This window comes from Lepidochelys olivacea (assembly GCF_965140295.1).
Source record: "Lepidochelys olivacea isolate rLepOli2 genome assembly, chromosome: 1".
Lineage (NCBI taxonomy): Eukaryota > Metazoa > Chordata > Testudines > Cheloniidae > Lepidochelys > Lepidochelys olivacea.
Genome location: NC_140411.1, coordinates 181963350 through 181980228, shown reverse-complemented (window position 1 = coordinate 181980228; position 16879 = coordinate 181963350). Strand labels below are relative to the sequence as shown.

Sequence of the window (16879 nt, the reverse complement as noted above, 5' to 3'; positions counted from 1 at the left end):
AACACTGGAGACCCAAGTGAACTATAGGAAAGTGAGCTGGATTCTTTTCTGGCTAATACATCAATAAAGTTGTTAAAATTTTAGTTTTAGCATCTTTTATTCCTGGTGAAGATGTACAAACTAGAGAGAAGAGAGTTTGACTTTCAGATACTGGATTGAATTTACAGTGTAGTTGATCCAACTAATTCAGAACTCAAGTTTTGCACTTATTTGGTTCCTTTTCAGTTAATCTCAGGCTTTGAACATAAAAAAAATGTTTCAATGGGAGAGGTAGAACAACATTATCAGGTGGCTTACCATTGGCACTGTAAGTGAATGGAGTTCCCACCCTGCTCAGAATCTACACAGAATGGATGTGATTCTACACTGCTTTGCATCCTGAATGCTCATTCTGATTGGGTAGCATTTTTCATTAATTTTGCTCAGGTGTTAATTGCAAGGTAGTGGAGAACAAGTCTTGGTTTATTTAGTGCAAACTACCCCATTCCTATAGTTTTGGGCTCTACTGGTAAATAACATAAAACTTTTTAGCCCAAGAATTCTCCATACATGTGGTCATTTGGAGAATTCCCCTGGGAAGACCTTTTGTTCTAACCCCTAATACCTCCGTAGAAGGAAGCTCCTAGCTCCGTTTTGTTGAGGATGGAGCCTCATCAAACACAATGAGACAGAATCCTAAAAACAGCTAACACCTGCCAACAGGGTGGTAATAAGAAAATCTTGGCACTCCCATGCAAGCAAGTGTACTTCTGAACCAGTGTTGCCTAAAGTTATAAACATGCAACCTCCCTTCTTATTCTGAAACTTACTTGGTACAGAATATTTATCAACCAAACAAGAAAGAATTGTGCACTGAGGAATTTCCTCCCTGTTGTGTGCCTAAATGGCATGTGTGTGGCTTTTTTAATATAGTGATATTTTTCTATGCAACTAATGGGATTCCTCTAAAGTTACTTTGGGGTGTATTAGCTTTTTCTTTAACCAGTGCTTTGGTGCGATATTCACACTCAAGGCCAATTGTGTTATTACAAATCTGATTTTTTTAAAATATCTTTGTTTCCTTTGTGTATTTGCTATTGTAAAACTGAAAAGGTCCTGAGAACAGCATCAAAAAGATTAGAGGCAAGGAAAGAATTCATTATGAAAAAAGATTTAAAAGATTAGGGCTTCTGTGGTATGCCAAAGAAGAAGACTTGTTGAACTATGTAAAAGAAAGGACAATACAGAGAAGGTCATTTGTGCTTTTCTGTTTACCAAAATGTAAGAAAGCATTGCTTTTTATCAAGGAACCTGGATATCTCATTGCCACAAGACAATGAGACCAAGAGTTTAGCAAGATTCAGAAAAGGAATAGGCATACACATTAATAATAGGATCATAGGCTCTTGCAAAGGATGAGGAAGTACCGCATACCCCGGCAGGATAGTAATGAAGCTATGTGGAGCAGAGCCTGCAGCTGGGCTCTGGGGGAGGAGGGGTTTCAGGTGTCTAGACCAGGGAGGGGCCTTCAACATCCACCAAATACCTCTTCCCAGTACATACACACGCGCCCCTCCAGCACTCCTAAATACTCCCTCCACACCCCCTAACTGTACCCCTCCATCCAGGTCCCCTTCCCTCTCACCCTACCTGCAGTAGTGTCCTCTGAGAACCTGAAATATAGTAATCCTATGGGGACACGGCAAAAAACCCAAGAATCTACTAAAAGACCAGAGTGGCCAAATTTTCCCTGCATGATTTGCCCAGCTGGCACATATGACACATCCAGACTGAGGCACCTAATAAAAGCGTAACAGAGAAACAGGAACTGGGTTGTCAAGGGGGTTTCTTTCACTCTCTACTCTTGGGGGAATCTTTTTTGTTGTCTATTGTTAGACATACTTGCTGACAGATATTTTGAAATAATAAATTACCAAAATAATTGAAACTGGTGTGATTATATTGTGTTATATGGACAAATTATGCAGAAATACATAAAATACTGTGTGCAGAATTCTTAATTTTTTTTAGCACAGAATTCCACCAGGAGTGGATCCTGCACCATAGAAGCCAATGAGAGTTTTGCCTTTTCATAATGAAATGGTTTGCTGAATCCAGTCAGAGTGCTCAGTACCTTGGCAAGATTGATCCCTACAGCCCTTATTCAACAAACCGTACCTAAGAAAAGCAGTATGTGTTACTCCAGGGATTTAAGTATATGCTTAAAGTTAAGCATGTGTTTTAAGTGCTTTCCTGAGCAGGGATTGTTTTAAACCTCAATTCAGAAAGATTTTTAAGTATGTGCTTAAGTTCTCATATACAGTTTACATGTTAGCTCAGCCAGCCAACAGCATTAAATAATCATACATTGTCTATAATGGGGTTTCTCATGCCTTCCTTCAATGCATCTGCCACTGTTGGTGCCTGGTCTGCTGTAGTATGGGGATTCAGGTTTGTTCGTATTTTACAACCAACTACTTATTACAAAGAATCAAAAGTGCTTGAATAAAAAACTATATTGAAATCCATGAATTTGACAGAGATGTACTAGGCTAAAAGTGTTTTAAAGCTCTTCCAAATTGCCAATGACTATAAATTGTCATCTTAGTCTACCTTCTTTCCACTTTTGTTGCAGATAACACTTAAATGCTGCTGAGCTGGTGTAATGCAAGGAAGGAAACATCATGAAATGGGAACATTATCCTTTTTTTGTCATTGTAGCTGTACTCAGCCTGTCCAGGTCCCACCAGTTACTGGGTCAGCTTATTCCAGGTAGGTACTTACTTATTTTAATTTACTCTGAATAGCTATATGCATCTTTGTTCTTCAGAGTTTATTTTATGTTGGTGTGAATGCTTCTCTGTGCATGCGTATGTTTCTAAAGTTCAGGGTTTAGTGAGAACTCTAGGGTCTACGTGGCATGGAATTGCTCTTTTTGAATATGAAAGAAAATATGTAAGGAGTGGCTTTAAGATCTAGTTACTAGAAGGTTAAGGAGGCTTGGTAAAGGATTCCTTTGTTAACACTGCTGGGGCGGTGGGGAAAGAAAAAAAATACAAAATGCAAAAATGAACTTGAAGATCAAAGAGAATACTAAATCCATAGAAAACATCACTGAAGAAAGGAAATAGCAAAATACTGAAAATATGAAATAGCTGAAATACAAATATATACTATAAGTTAATTGCCAAAATGCACTGTGCTTGCACTCCATCTAGTTACCATTGTTTTCAATGACGTTAGAAACATTTTCTTCTGATAGCTGCATAAGTCTCCTAAAGAGAATATATAACAGTTAAGCATCCTTGGGAATGGAGTTTGTTCGTAATTCCTAACAAAACATTATGGTGGTTCTTTAAAAGCTTACAACTGAATATTGACTTAATACAGCTTTGAAACTACTATGCAAAAGAAAAATGCTGCTTTTAACCATCTTAATTTAAATGAAACAAGCACACAACCATTTTCTTTCTCTTGTCAAATATTTTTTTAACTTTCCCTTTATTTTTTAGTAGTTTACATTTAAACACAGTACTGTACTGCATTTGCTTTTATTTGTTTGTTTGTCTCTGCTACTGCCTGATTGGGTACTTCCGATTCCAAATGAGGTGTGCGGTTGACTGATCAGTTTGTAACTGAGGTTCTACTATACTCTTTAGCACAGTTACAAAAATACAGTTTGTTATTTTGTGAGAGCTCAGTAAATCCTGTGCTGTCATACTTGATTAAATACTCCACATAAGCCTTAAATTTTGGATGGGACAATGAATATGAAGTAAAATCTAGCAAATGAGATTCAGACCATCTGCATTGTTAGAAGCTGTTCTTATTGGTATACTCTTTTTCTTCAATGTGCAACATTATAAATAAAATTAAATAAACATGGTATTGAACTTTACTATAAATAGTAATGGCACCAACAGTAGTTCACAAAGTAATAGTGATGCTTTTTTAAATTTTATTTTACTGATAAACGTCTAAATTACACTGGTTCTGACAGTTCTATCCTGAATATGATTGCTAATATTACTATATTAGGCATGTGATATTATGGTGCCTGCACAATGCACGCAGGACCAGATTCAAAGTCAATGAAATTAAAAATGGGAACATCTCTCAGGAAATTCCTAACCTTATGAAAAACATTTATAATAGTACAACAAAACTGCAATATTTCCCTTTGTTCATTTTTATGCCATACACGGTTACATAGGCAAACTCCTTGTTAGATAATCTGTTTCTAGATACTAATGACAAGCGAATGAGCTGAATAACCACATTGGCTCCTTTTAAGCTAATTAGAGTTCTTGCAATGTATCATGATTATTTCTTACATTTTCAACTTAAGAGGTCAATGATTCAATTCTGGATTATTGCTGAGATTGTTGCAGTTGGACAACTATTTCTATAGCAACATACTCCAATGTAGACCCCACAGAGGGAGGAAAAAAAAAGACAGTAGGGAAAAAAAAAACCTCTTTATAAGTTTCTTGACCTATAGTGCATATGGTGTATGGAGAGGAAATGAAGAAATGTAGATTACTTTTGTTTGGTACATATTGCATAGTCTAGCAAGTGAATAAAGACTCTAGCAAAAGTATATTAGTTTAAAATTCTTGTCTTAAAAAGTTTGACCTCAGATTTCAAACATCATTTCAGAGCAATTTACCTGTCAGACACAGACCGCCAGTTTTAAAAAGAACATCTGCAGAGCCCAACTTATTTTCACAATACCAATCTCTATCTATTGACATTGGTTTCAATCTAGTCAGACTTTAGACTCTGTTAAAGAGGCTGTTTGCATTGTGTTGCTCTTTCCATCAAATTAGTTTTAGCATAAAATCACAGGTGGCATTTTGATTTTGTCACTGCTTTGTAATTTTCATCAGACTTCAGATCTGAACCAAGAGATTACTTTACTTGGCCAGACATCATAGCGTGTTCAGCCTCACTGGCAGCAGGCCAGATTTGCAATTATCGCAGAGGATCAAAAAAAAAAGCAAGATTTTTCTTCTAGTAGTTCATCCCATTCATTTTGCTTTGCTTCAGATCTTTTAGATTTTTTTTTAAAATGATTTGAAGAAAGAGATCGGTAGAAAATCACAAACTTACCCTGTCATTTAAAAAAGGGGGGAATAAAAGCAATAATTCTTCTCTGGAACTCTGCTTCATATTTCAACAGTGTTAGAACCATAGATAACTGCTTTTTTTTGAGGATTGCTAAAAAGCACATAATAAAGGATAGCAATTAAAACTGCCATTACCCTGGAGATTACAAAATCAAGTGGGTTATTCATTATATCGAAATAAAAATCAAACCACACTTTCAAAATAACAGGAGCAATGAAATTACTTTTAGACAAATGCTAACCACACCGTTTTAATTGCCTTATAATATGTACAATTATTTTTAAAGGAAATAACTTTTTAAATTGAGCCCTTCAGTTCTTTATCCTGTAGTACTTTATATCACAAGAGAGGAAGTTGTTCTAGATATTTTTTGTTGTAATGGCATGTGATAAACTCACAGAAACGTTAGTCTTGAAGTTAGAATTCTCTACTTCAATAAAACGCAGATGAATTTTAATAGAAATCTCACAACTTTGAAACATGTATTCCTGCTTTTTGTTGAATCTTTTCACATATTCTAGTTGAGTCCCACTCCTTTGCATATAGAGTCCATAGGGAAGTACTGTCTCCTGCCTTTATTAAAATCACTGCTGAGCCTTTCATCCTGTGTCATTACATCTTACCTCTAATTCACACACAAAATATACTCTCAATTCCACTCTGGTTGTCTCCTGAGGCATATAGGATCTCTGCCATGCCACCTCTTCACTGAACATAGGCTTGAAAATTATATGACAAAGATGTGATTTTTTTTCTCTTAAGTGCTGTATTTGTTTAATAATTGGATAACTTTACCTGTTCATTTGTAAGTGCATTGATCTAGGAAAACTAGATATTTACTAATTTTATGATGTGTTTTGTTGTTCTCCTTTACGTTTTGTTTTACTTAAGTCACTGAAATGTTTTAAAGTTACCAGATATTACATTAGCAAGACAGCTTCAACAAAACACTGAAATGATCTAAAAAGGACAAAAAAAACCCTCCTATTGTAGGAGGCTATTAATAATTTAAGGCTAAATGCTACTATCAGTTTTTGTCCAGAGGGGATCAAAAAGCTGCAGATTTAGGGCCTGATCCAAAATCCGTTAAGTCAATGAAAACACTCCAATTGACTTCACTGGGTTTTGCATCTGGCCCTTACCACAGGGAGATGTGGAAGGAGGGATGCCTGTTCCTTGACATGCTCCTTCTTTCCTTCAGATGCTGCAGAACACTTTCTGCTGTGTGGGGTTTAAGCTCTGTGGGGGCTGCACAGACCACTACTGTTCCCGATGACATTCTTTCCTACCTGCATCCAGCATAGAGACACAGGACTTTGTGGATTGCTACTTGCTTCTAATGGCTCCTATGACCGGTGGATTTTTGTAGTTGAATTCCCTGTAGCTTTTAATGAGGGCAGGAGGGAGAGAGAGAATCCCCTTGCCTCTACCCCCTCAGTAGAAGAAATGGGAGGAAATAAATCAAGGGCACGTTGAGTAGTTTTTGTTGAAGTCTCCAGACACGTACGATAACTAAGCAAATTGAAACATTTTTTTAAAAATTGTAATTCTGATTTTCATTGCCCTCAAAAAGGTATTGTTGCTTTGGAATTTTCTTTATAATGTGTAAATAGACACACCAGTCCATTATTTTGGCTGGACAATAGCTTTTGTTCTGGAGAAGCCAGGCAAAACAACAAAATATGACACTGTGAAATGTGTCCCACTGGGGTGAGTGTGAGCCACATACGTGTTCTAGGTTATCTTGAAAAATGTATCCGTGACATAAGATCTCTATCTACCTCTTTTATAGAAATTGACATTGTAAATTGTTTTATAAAAAGTGACACTTACTTCACACTTGCTTGGCTTTAAAATGACTGAACAGATTTTTATCAAACTTTCCAAATTACCTCAGTGCTGAGATTTGAGCATGAAATAGTTCAAGGTAAGAGTTTATTTTGAGAGGGAAGGTTAAAAATGAAATGGCTACCCCTTGGCCTGAACCATAGATTTACCTCTGTATCTGTGTACACTTCTTGTCCTGGTGACTCTCTCCAATCTGTAGTAAAGAGCTGAAGCATCCAAGTGAAGATACCTTAACTGAGGCCTCCTCTTAATGCTTTATGAATTCCTTGAGATGGAGCTCTTTATCGTGTGATGCTTACATGTTGAGCAAGCTAGGTGGTGGAATAGAGAATCATCATTATGAGTGTTAGAAAATGCATCCCTGTGACAATTTGGATAATAAACCTTAAGAGCAGGAGACCCTAATGTCTATAATGGATGTGAATTTTTATTTTACCAACATAATGTTGTCTTATTTTACTATGATATAACTAGCTCAAATACATGGGATACCAAGGACCATCTCAGAAAACCTCACTGTGTCTGTCAGTGAGATCCTTGGCTTTCAGAAAGTTGATGGTCCATCCTCCTTTTCCCCAATAGGGAATTACCCTTTCTTAGGATCCTTTCACCTCATGGTTTCCTGCTAGCTGGTCCTTTTAAATATGGAGAAAGAAGCAGCACCTCCAGAAGGGCCACCTTAATATGGCTGTACTGTTGGCAAGTTCCACCTGGAAAGTATTCAATTTGTTTTTCCATGAATTTTACTCTTTTGAGTGAGGTACATCTTCATAATCCCAAACTAAAGCATTTTTAACAAACTTCTTTACAAGTTGTTTTATAAAGTGGTAGGAGTTTAATGTTCCAAGTATCCTAACTTTAAAAGTACTGATCTGATTTTCTTCAAACTTAGCTAGCTTATCAAGGTTCTATAATACCTACAAAGCAAGTCAAATTTGAAGATTCTACCATTCAGCATTCAATTGTCAGAGAAATCCTGCCCCTATTGAAGTCCATAAGAGTTTTGCCTTTGATTTTAGTGGGGCCAGGATTTCATCCCAGATTACAATAGAATAGCAAAGTGTGGAGTTCCTCCCCCTTCGCCCCAGCTCAGAGTTATCCGATAAATTATTTTCAAATTGCTAAATATAGTCATATTCCGGCTTTGACCTATGAGGGAGAATTTTATCTGAAAACAAACTTTTTTTTTTAGAAGATTGAATAATTGAAGTGGAGCAAGGGTAGGGGATTGACAAAGGAAGCTGTTTTAATTGTTTAGGTACTTCATATGTGCATATAGGTGAATGATGACTTGACTGCAGAAATATTCTCATGAAAGAGTGTTTCCTTCTTAGTTGCAAGATAGTCAGGTTATGACTGTTAGCATTTTTAACAAAATACCTTTAAATATTTTGCATTTATTTGAACTGTGTTATTTAGTCACCAGGTTTAAATTATGAATGTTATATTTTTCCATAATGCAATGCAATCTGTGCCATCAAGTAAACATCATATGTCATTCTGCATCATTCATGTGATGCTGGCTTTGCGGTCAAGAGCAGAAGAGATGATGATTTCATACCATTAGAAAATATAAGCTATGTAATAAATGTCTTGTATATTATGCAGTGGTTAGCTAAAATTCACCAAATTCTAAACATCTGCATAGTAGATTTTGTTGGATGAACTGGGATTTTTTTTCTCACTGACCCGAACTCAGTATTCTACCTACTGATCTCTCTCTTTCTAGTCAGCCCTGTTGACAGAGATAGAAATATGTAGCTCTAATTGCTGCTTTGGAATAACATTTTTAAACTGGAACTTTATCTGACACATGCAAGATCATTTTTTCAGGAGTAGTTTTGCTACTCACTTTTTTTTTTGATTGACACAAACAATTTTTCAAAGTTTGTTGATTGTTTCATGTTTCTTAGCTTTAAGAGGTGACCTTTGTTTATTCTTTGCCTTTTTGTGTGGATGACAAAGGTTTGGAAATCCTATTGGTGAAATGTCATCCCTTGAAAGAGGACAAATATTAAAAAAAAAAAAAAATCCCAGCAAGTGCCTTGCCTTCTAGAGATTGTCACAGTGTACACTGAGTACTTAAGAACTAAGAAGATTGCCAGCTGTACTTCAATTTACGGTTCTTTTATTAGCTTTGGTTTTCCAGCACGAGGCTTTATTTAATTGTCTGAATAGATGGTGACAAACCAGGAGGCACAGTCAGCTTCAAGACACTTAATGAAGAAATCTGTATTTTTAATCTAGCTGTAGAGCACATAACTATTCTGCTTTGATGATCTGGCCTTTGTGATGAACTTGACTAGAAAACCACATGTGCTACACTATCTACCTAATTAAGTCATCAGAATGCATTGGAGCAAGCTGAGTGACTCACATACACTAGTGTAAGTAATTTTAGTTCCTCTATTGCTTAGTTAATAGAAAGTGGCACTGTTCTAGATTATGACTGATAGAGGTTAGGTGGTACAGCTGCTATAATAGTGACTCCAGGTAGAGCTCTTGAAAACAGACATCTCTTTTGTCTGCAAGAAACGTGGTGTTGCTTTTGTTTTGTCACTTTTCATTTCTCTACTTTATTAGGAAGGGATCTTATAGACATCTTGCTCCAGGTGCTTCTTTGCCAGATCCTGCATGCCCCTACCTTACATTCTTTATTTTAAGTGCACAGTATAGAGGCTTAAATAAAATGATTTAACAATTCTTCAAAACTGGTCTTGTACTTGAAAGGATACGGGGGGTTGGCTTAATTGCTACAGATTAAAAATAAAAACACTCCAAATAGGCAGTGCCAATGACAATTAATGTTCAAAAAGAATCTGATAGGAATCCTCCTAACACACTTCTGAAATGAACTAGATTTGTCTTTGTTTTGTCCGCTGTGGGCCAGATCATGACATCTTTACTCCTGTGGTGTAGTCCCTCACCTCCTGAGCAGTCCCAATCAAATCAATGGGACTACTTGAAACTATTTAATGGGAGTAGCAGAATCTGGCTCTAAATATTTAGCAGTACCCTGGTATAATCTTACGTAATTGTGTAAACTAAATCCTACTTCAGTAAGCTTGTTGGCATTGCAGAATTGATATGAGGTAATTTGACTGATTTTCACCTAAAAATGAGTAATGAGATTTATAATATTGCTTTTCTTTTTACATTGAGGTCATGCTCATTTTGTGTGGTAAGTGAAAAGATTGGGATAAATGCTGTGGGTGTGCACAATAAAACATTTACAAATAACATGGACACAATTTGGACATTTGAAGTTGTGCATCACTTAAAACTAATAAAAATAAGTGTTTCTCTGCTGTTCCACATTTTAGTAATTGTCTTGCGGTCTCTCTCCATAGAGAGAGTTACAGCTCAAATGTGCAGATTTTTCTATAGAAACTAACATTTATTTGGAAGGATGAATAAGTTAAGGCCAAAAAACTATTTTTGTTTTTGTACTTGATGTTAAAGAGATTAATTTCAGAAACACAAATGAACAAACTATCACTTACAAGAAAGTGTCTTTGTAATGGGGTGGGACTCACCCCCTTGGTACCTCCTGCTGGCCATCCTGGGAATTAGCTCTCATTTCAGCAGAGTGCTCTAGTGGTGTCTTGCCAGTCATTGCTCTCACCTCCACCTCTAGGACCTACGTTGCTCCCCGGACCACAGTGTCCTCTTCTGGACACAGCCCTCTGGTTGTACCCCACTCCGTTCTCCCCAACCCCTTCATAGGGACCCTACAGTCCTCGGTCCCACCACTCGCCTCAGTGGCAAACTATAGTCCATGCACTGGACTCCCCTCAGTGGTGAGTGGAGGGGGGCAAAAGGGGAAGGACCCAGACCCACCTGCTACTCCAGTGACCAGCCCAGGGACCCTATAGCTAGCAGCCACATACTGACCCTCCTCCTACTCCCCCATCTGTTTCCCTGGGCCACTTCCCTGTAGCCCTAGCACCTTCTCCACCCTTGTATCAAGGCTTCAGTCTGAAAATGGTCAGTCTGGAGTTCCCTCTTGCTCCCTGACCCTGCTCAGCACTGCTCTGTCCATGGTGCTGTCTCACTCAACCCTCTTACAGGGCAGCCAGTCCTTCTCCCTTGGTCTCTAGGGAGAGACTGCCTCTGTTCTGCTTAGCATCCCTTCTTACAGGGGCCAGCCTGGCCCTGATTGGCTGCTCAACCAAGCCTTTTCCCTATTGGCTGGCTCAATAAGTCCTCTTCTAATTGGCTGGGTTCTCAGCAGCCTCTCTAAGGCTGCTTTAAACCTTCTGCCTGTGTGGGGTAAATGCACCACCACAGACTTACATTTACAGTTTCTCAAAAGGTCAGGATTGGGATATTAATATGCAAGGGCACATGCTAATTTATTATTGATACTGTAAATTTGGGCATCTAAGATTTTTGTTACCAGAATGTTTAACAGGTTTCAAACAGATCTTAGTTTTGATGTTTTCATACACAAATTTTATGTTTAATTTAAGAAAATATATATACTATATTAAATAGTATCCTTTTGAGTCTATTGGATTTATGTTTGTTTATATGTTTTTGCTCTATTTATATCACATGCAAATGAACAAAAATAAGATACAGTTTTTAACTTAAAGTCAGATTTGTGTGTGTGTGTCCATGCATTATATTTAATGGTTGCCCTACTTTTTCTCAAGCTTCATGGGGAACTTTGGGCTGAGTGAATCTTCAGCCTTAAAGGAAAAGCTTTGGAAATTTTATGAGCCCTAAAACAGGTTTAGATTTAAAGTGCCTTCTAACCTAGTGATATAGGCTCTTACACTGTGCCTATCACCTGAGCACTTGTATGGGATCTCATTAATTTTGTTACAGGAGATAATTAAGATGAAAGATCCTCCAAGGAGCATTGCAAAACACATCTGGTTAGCCTTTCACTATGTCTCTGGGATTCTGTCTCTTTCCCCTCCCCCCCCCCCCCCGAAAAGTAATCAGTTTTGCTTATTAGGATTTTCTTCATCCACAATATACCCTATAGAGAGATTCCCAGTAATATTAACCAGTTCCTAATGTACTGCACTTCCATTTTTAACTGTATAGTTTGTTTACATATATAGGGCTAAATATGGTAATCTTGTTTATACATACAACGAGTTTGGAACATATATTCTCGTATATTAACACACATGGAAATCTATCGTCAATACTTTAATAATTAGGATCCTAAAACTTAGGCTTCTAAATCCCTCATGAAGGCATATAAGCACATGCCTAATTTTAAGTACATGTGAGTGGTTCTACTGAAATCACTGGGGCAGCTTACATGCTTAAAGTTAATCGGGTGCTTATGTTCCTTGCTGAAGTGGGACCTTAGTCACCTAAATAAATGGCTGATTTTCAAAAGTGCTGAGCACCTATCAGCTCTTACTGACCTCTCAGGCATTTTATTGTGAGTTTTGTTAGCTGCATCATCATCTCCAAGGAGTCCAGAGTTGTCTTGAGTTGTGAATGGTCACTGATGTAGCTGGGTTCTGACCAATTAATGAACTCAAAGTATTTGTGATATGCTTTGCTATAAATGGTTTGTTTTCCTGGGTGCAAATTTCTGCACCAAAAATCACCTATTTTTAAACTTAATAAGAATGTCATTAGATCTAATCTAAGGCAACATTTGGTTTTGTCTGCTTGCTTTAATCAGATCTCTGGTTACTGAAGAGGGAGAGGTTTTATGTATGGTGTCTTTCACATTAGCATTTGTTTTGAATGAGGTAGTTAGGATTCAGATCATCAGTTAATCCTCATATAGTCTGAGTTACATTTACCTCTCGCTGTGCTTTTTTAGATTACAGGATACTGATCATCTCATAAAATTCTTGCTCTCTTTAGCAGGCTTTTATCGGTCTTCACTGTTATATTGTAAACCACTTGCTTTTCCATTTGAGCTATAGAATTTTATTTCAGCTTACTAGAGCTGTTCCAAATTTTGATTATTTTTTCTAAAGGAGGGAGGGGGGAAATTACAAAATGATTGATTGCAATATTACCCCATCTCCTTATTTTCATCAGGTCTAGAATTGTGCAAACTCTGATTCCTCACTTAGAATTATCAACTGTGTGATTCTTATCCAGGATCTCTGTTATGGGGAAAGCTGGAATAAAATTCCCAAGGAAAGGCTTACTGGTTCTCATAGGTTTCTTGTGTGGCAAGTCAGAAATTCTGTGTCAAATTTAAAGAAAATTCAAAAGTGGAGGTTTTCTTGATGAAACTGTATAATGCAATCAGTAAAATAGGCTCTGCATTATCTCTATACCTCTGCTGGGAGAGAGAAAAGTGGTCTTTCCAGTTCTAAATATGTTTCTTCTGCACTTAGACCAATCATCTCCTCCTCCAGACAATTAGCATTTTTTCATGCTAGAATTCAAGTAGGAAGATAGGTCAAGAGAAAACTGAGAGTGGATCTACCTTTTTAACTCTTGATTTCTCACAGAACTCCTTAACAAAGAGAAAAAATGGCCACCAGAGTAAAAAAAAAAAAAAAAAAAAGCTCGCTCTTGGACTTGAGGTTGTTTCTCCCCCGCCCCCCTCCCCACCCCAGTCTTCGGTAGAGAAATTGAGGACACTGAACTATACCTTATAGTAGTTTCCAGAAGGCTCTCTTACTGTAACCGCCCAATTTGCTAGATTTTGGTTTCTATGGAAAGTACTTGTAACTTGATTAATATTTAGTTACTTCAAAAGGCCTTTTTACATATACAGCATGAACATTAATCTTCATCCATCTTCTTTCAAGCACTGAAGCAATTTTCACAGTATCTTTGCTGTCTTGAATTGGTGGAATTGCTTCTCTTTGGAAGATTGACTTCTCATTCCTCTGTAGTGAATTATAAAGAAATGTGATAAAATTAGCTTCCATCTCTTGTGCCGCAAATACTTCAATACTTGTTGTTCTTTCCTGTGTTCTGTGAGCTACTGTATAAAGACTTTCTAAAGAAAACTGAAGCTATTTAATAAATAAAACTGAAAGGACTAAAAACAAAAATATAAAGAAGAAATTGTCGCATCTTAGCAGGAAAGTGTGGATCATTTAGTATTTCAACGTAATTAATCTCAGTGAGAAAAAAGGATGGTCTGAGATCAATCACAACTTAAAGTATTCAGTCTCCAGTCTGGGATTCAGCTCTGGTTTGAAATATTTAACGTTTCTATTATTGCAGAAACTCCAATCAATCTGTTACAGTTACCTTGCAAGAAATAAGTGAAATCTGTTGGTCAGCATTTAATTTGGATAAGGTGACAATCTTGGCAGTGGAAACAACAATCTTAAAGTCTATCCTGCAGACGCAGTAACTTGTGTTTTTTTTTTTTTTTTAAGAAGTGCACAAACAGTGCATGCACCTGTTGAATTTGTCCTTTCATTGATGTTAAGATACCTTTCCTCCCCACACATTTTCTTTAACAAATGGCTGGAATATGTGATGTGTATTAACTGCTCCATTCTAGGCCCATTATATAAAAATCTGTTTCTGATTGATAATGATATGAGCTCAGGTGCTTAATCTATGTGACAAATCATACTCAATGTCTTACTGTTATAGTGCCCAGGTAGCAAATGTCTTATTTAATCAGGAGGCCACAGTACACTCCTAGGCACCATTAGAACTTCGTAATGAATTGACTCCTGTCAGTTTAAAGAGTTGAGTGATCTGACTTTTCATATATGGTAATTCTTAATAAACTTACACTTTTTTCCTTTGACATTTCATGTAGATTTATTCAATTTAACATAATTAGTTGCCTGATGTACTTGGTCCATCCTTTCTCACTCATACTCCACAAAAGAGTTGTAGCCTTCTCGCTGCAGATTCCCTCACTGCTGTATGGTGGTTAGTTTTTGCCTGTTTACTGTAATGTTTAATTAGGTCTTCCTTCATCTCCAGCAAGCTTCACGTATGTGTATAAAAGTAACCTCTTCAGCAGTAGTCTGTGTGCCATTCTAATTACTTGAGTTCTTAACATCTTTTGTGTCCTTTTCAGCTTTAGACACTTTCAGTAGTATAATGAATTTCTTTGATCACTCTGCCTTTTTACCTCAACCTTTAAGCAATGATTATGCAGGTAGCAATGCCTATAATTAAACTTTCCCAACACTTCCCATTAAAACCCTATTTTTCAGTTGCTCATATAATTTGCCAGACTGTTTGGGATGAAATTAACTATACAGGGTGTTTACCTCAGGCTCAATTTTTAGGAAAACTTGAAACAAAATGGTTCAGCCATTTCTCAGAATGAGGTTTAGGGAGGATATGTTGCTTTACCCATGATAACAAATTATTTAAATTGTTTTTGTAAACTCTAATGTGTCCATGTGAATAGGGACTTGAAATTTGATGCTATCACTGTTGCTACTCCTGTGAAAATCTGCCCACACTTTGGCCAAGTTATGAACCCTAGAACCTCATTTTGCAAATGTTTGGTAGAAATTTGTCAGGATTTAGCACTAAATTCTCCAAAGATTCAGTCTGTATTTGAGTATGCTCCAGCCCAAAGTTTCAAGGACTAAGTAGGACTTTCCTTGCAACCCTCCTTTTGGGTGCCAGAGGCCAGGCACAGGTACTGAGAATAGGGAGACTCTCTTCTGTGTCCTCATTGCTCCCGCTGCTAGTGTCCTGGCAGTGAAGAGGAGGTGGTGGTGAAAGCTCTCTGATTCAAATGCAGGTTGGTGAGGCATTGGGCCTGAAGGAGCAGGAATTCTGGCTCAAAGAGATGGGCAGACTGCGGCAAAGAGCTGAGCAGGGTGGGGATTAAGATGAGGAGCTGGAATGCAGATCGGGGGACATGAAAGGACTGCCACTGAGCTGGGAAGCCAGGGTGGTGTGGAGATATGGGGATAGGAGAAGGACAGACTGAAGAGGATGGGCAGAGGGATCTGCAATCACAAGAGTATAGGTCTCTCAAAAACTGGAGCTTTAACCCAGTTTTGAGTCTTACCAATTCCTCTGCTGTGAAAGTGCATGAAAATATCATTTTTCTTGAGTGACTGGCCTCTTAGAGAATGACAAACCTGCAACTGCTGTCAGTTATGCCATTAGCTCAAGTGGTAGAGGACCGACTCTGCTATGCATCTCACCCTGGTTCTAATTCTGTATGAATCAATTTAGTTCCACATAGCTGGCATTTCTGTTGTCTTCAGTTTTTTTAAAAAAATTTAGATTGCACATAACTTATAAAAACATTGTTTGTGAAGGCAGGCGTTCAAGTTAGGAAATACCAGCTATGAGGATGCTCTGTGCCACTTAAATTCACCCCTTTTGGACAAATACTTTGTGATGGTCTTTAATTGCATGATCATGTTCTAATTTTTCCTCACTGCCTCAGCTCCAGTGCACAGGCAGATGGTGCTCTGGGCATGAATCAGGGTTGTATAGTGAATGAGATTGTCTATAGGGCCATTGCCTCATTTGTTGCAGCAGCTGGAAGATGTGTATCATGCTGCCTAGAGAGACGCTCACAGTTGTGAACCAAAAACAGGGCAGACACCTCAAACTGGTGAGATGTTCTGTAATTAGATTTCACCAACTCAGTAACAAATGTGAACTCATGGATCACTAGAACAGTCTTACCATAGAGTCACAGACAGTCCCCTTGGGCACTCCGGTCTATCTTGCCACCAGGCAAGCTGGACTTAGTGTTAAATGGTCACACCAAAAATCACAAAATATTCAGGTTGTTTCCAGTCCCAAGAGACCAGTTACTTAGCCCAGATCAGTTGGTACCCTAGTTCTTACACCAAATACAATGCCTGTAACCAATTCTGTAATAAACTTTCTAAAGCTTTAACAGCTAGGAAAAATAAATGAATAATTTACAGGTTAAAGCAAGCAAACATACCCACACAAATGAGTTACCATCCCTGATTCCTAAAGATGTCAGAGAGGTGGTAGTCTGTCAATTCAAAATTTCTTT

General features: G+C 37.6%; 1 protein-coding gene across 2 annotated transcripts in view; it reads left to right on the top strand.

Moving 5' to 3' along the window:
* Window positions 1-2620: 2620 nt before the first annotated feature.
* Window positions 2621-16879, top strand: part of ROBO1 (roundabout guidance receptor 1) — an 872802-nt gene continuing 858543 nt past the window's right edge. For both annotated transcript variants that reach the window (XM_084633794.1, XM_084633793.1), the window contains exon 1: window positions 2621-2751. In XM_084633794.1, coding sequence (XP_084489920.1) covers window positions 2664-2751 — 88 coding nt within the window. In that variant the 5' untranslated portion in view covers window positions 2621-2663. The remainder of the gene's footprint in view (window positions 2752-16879) is intronic.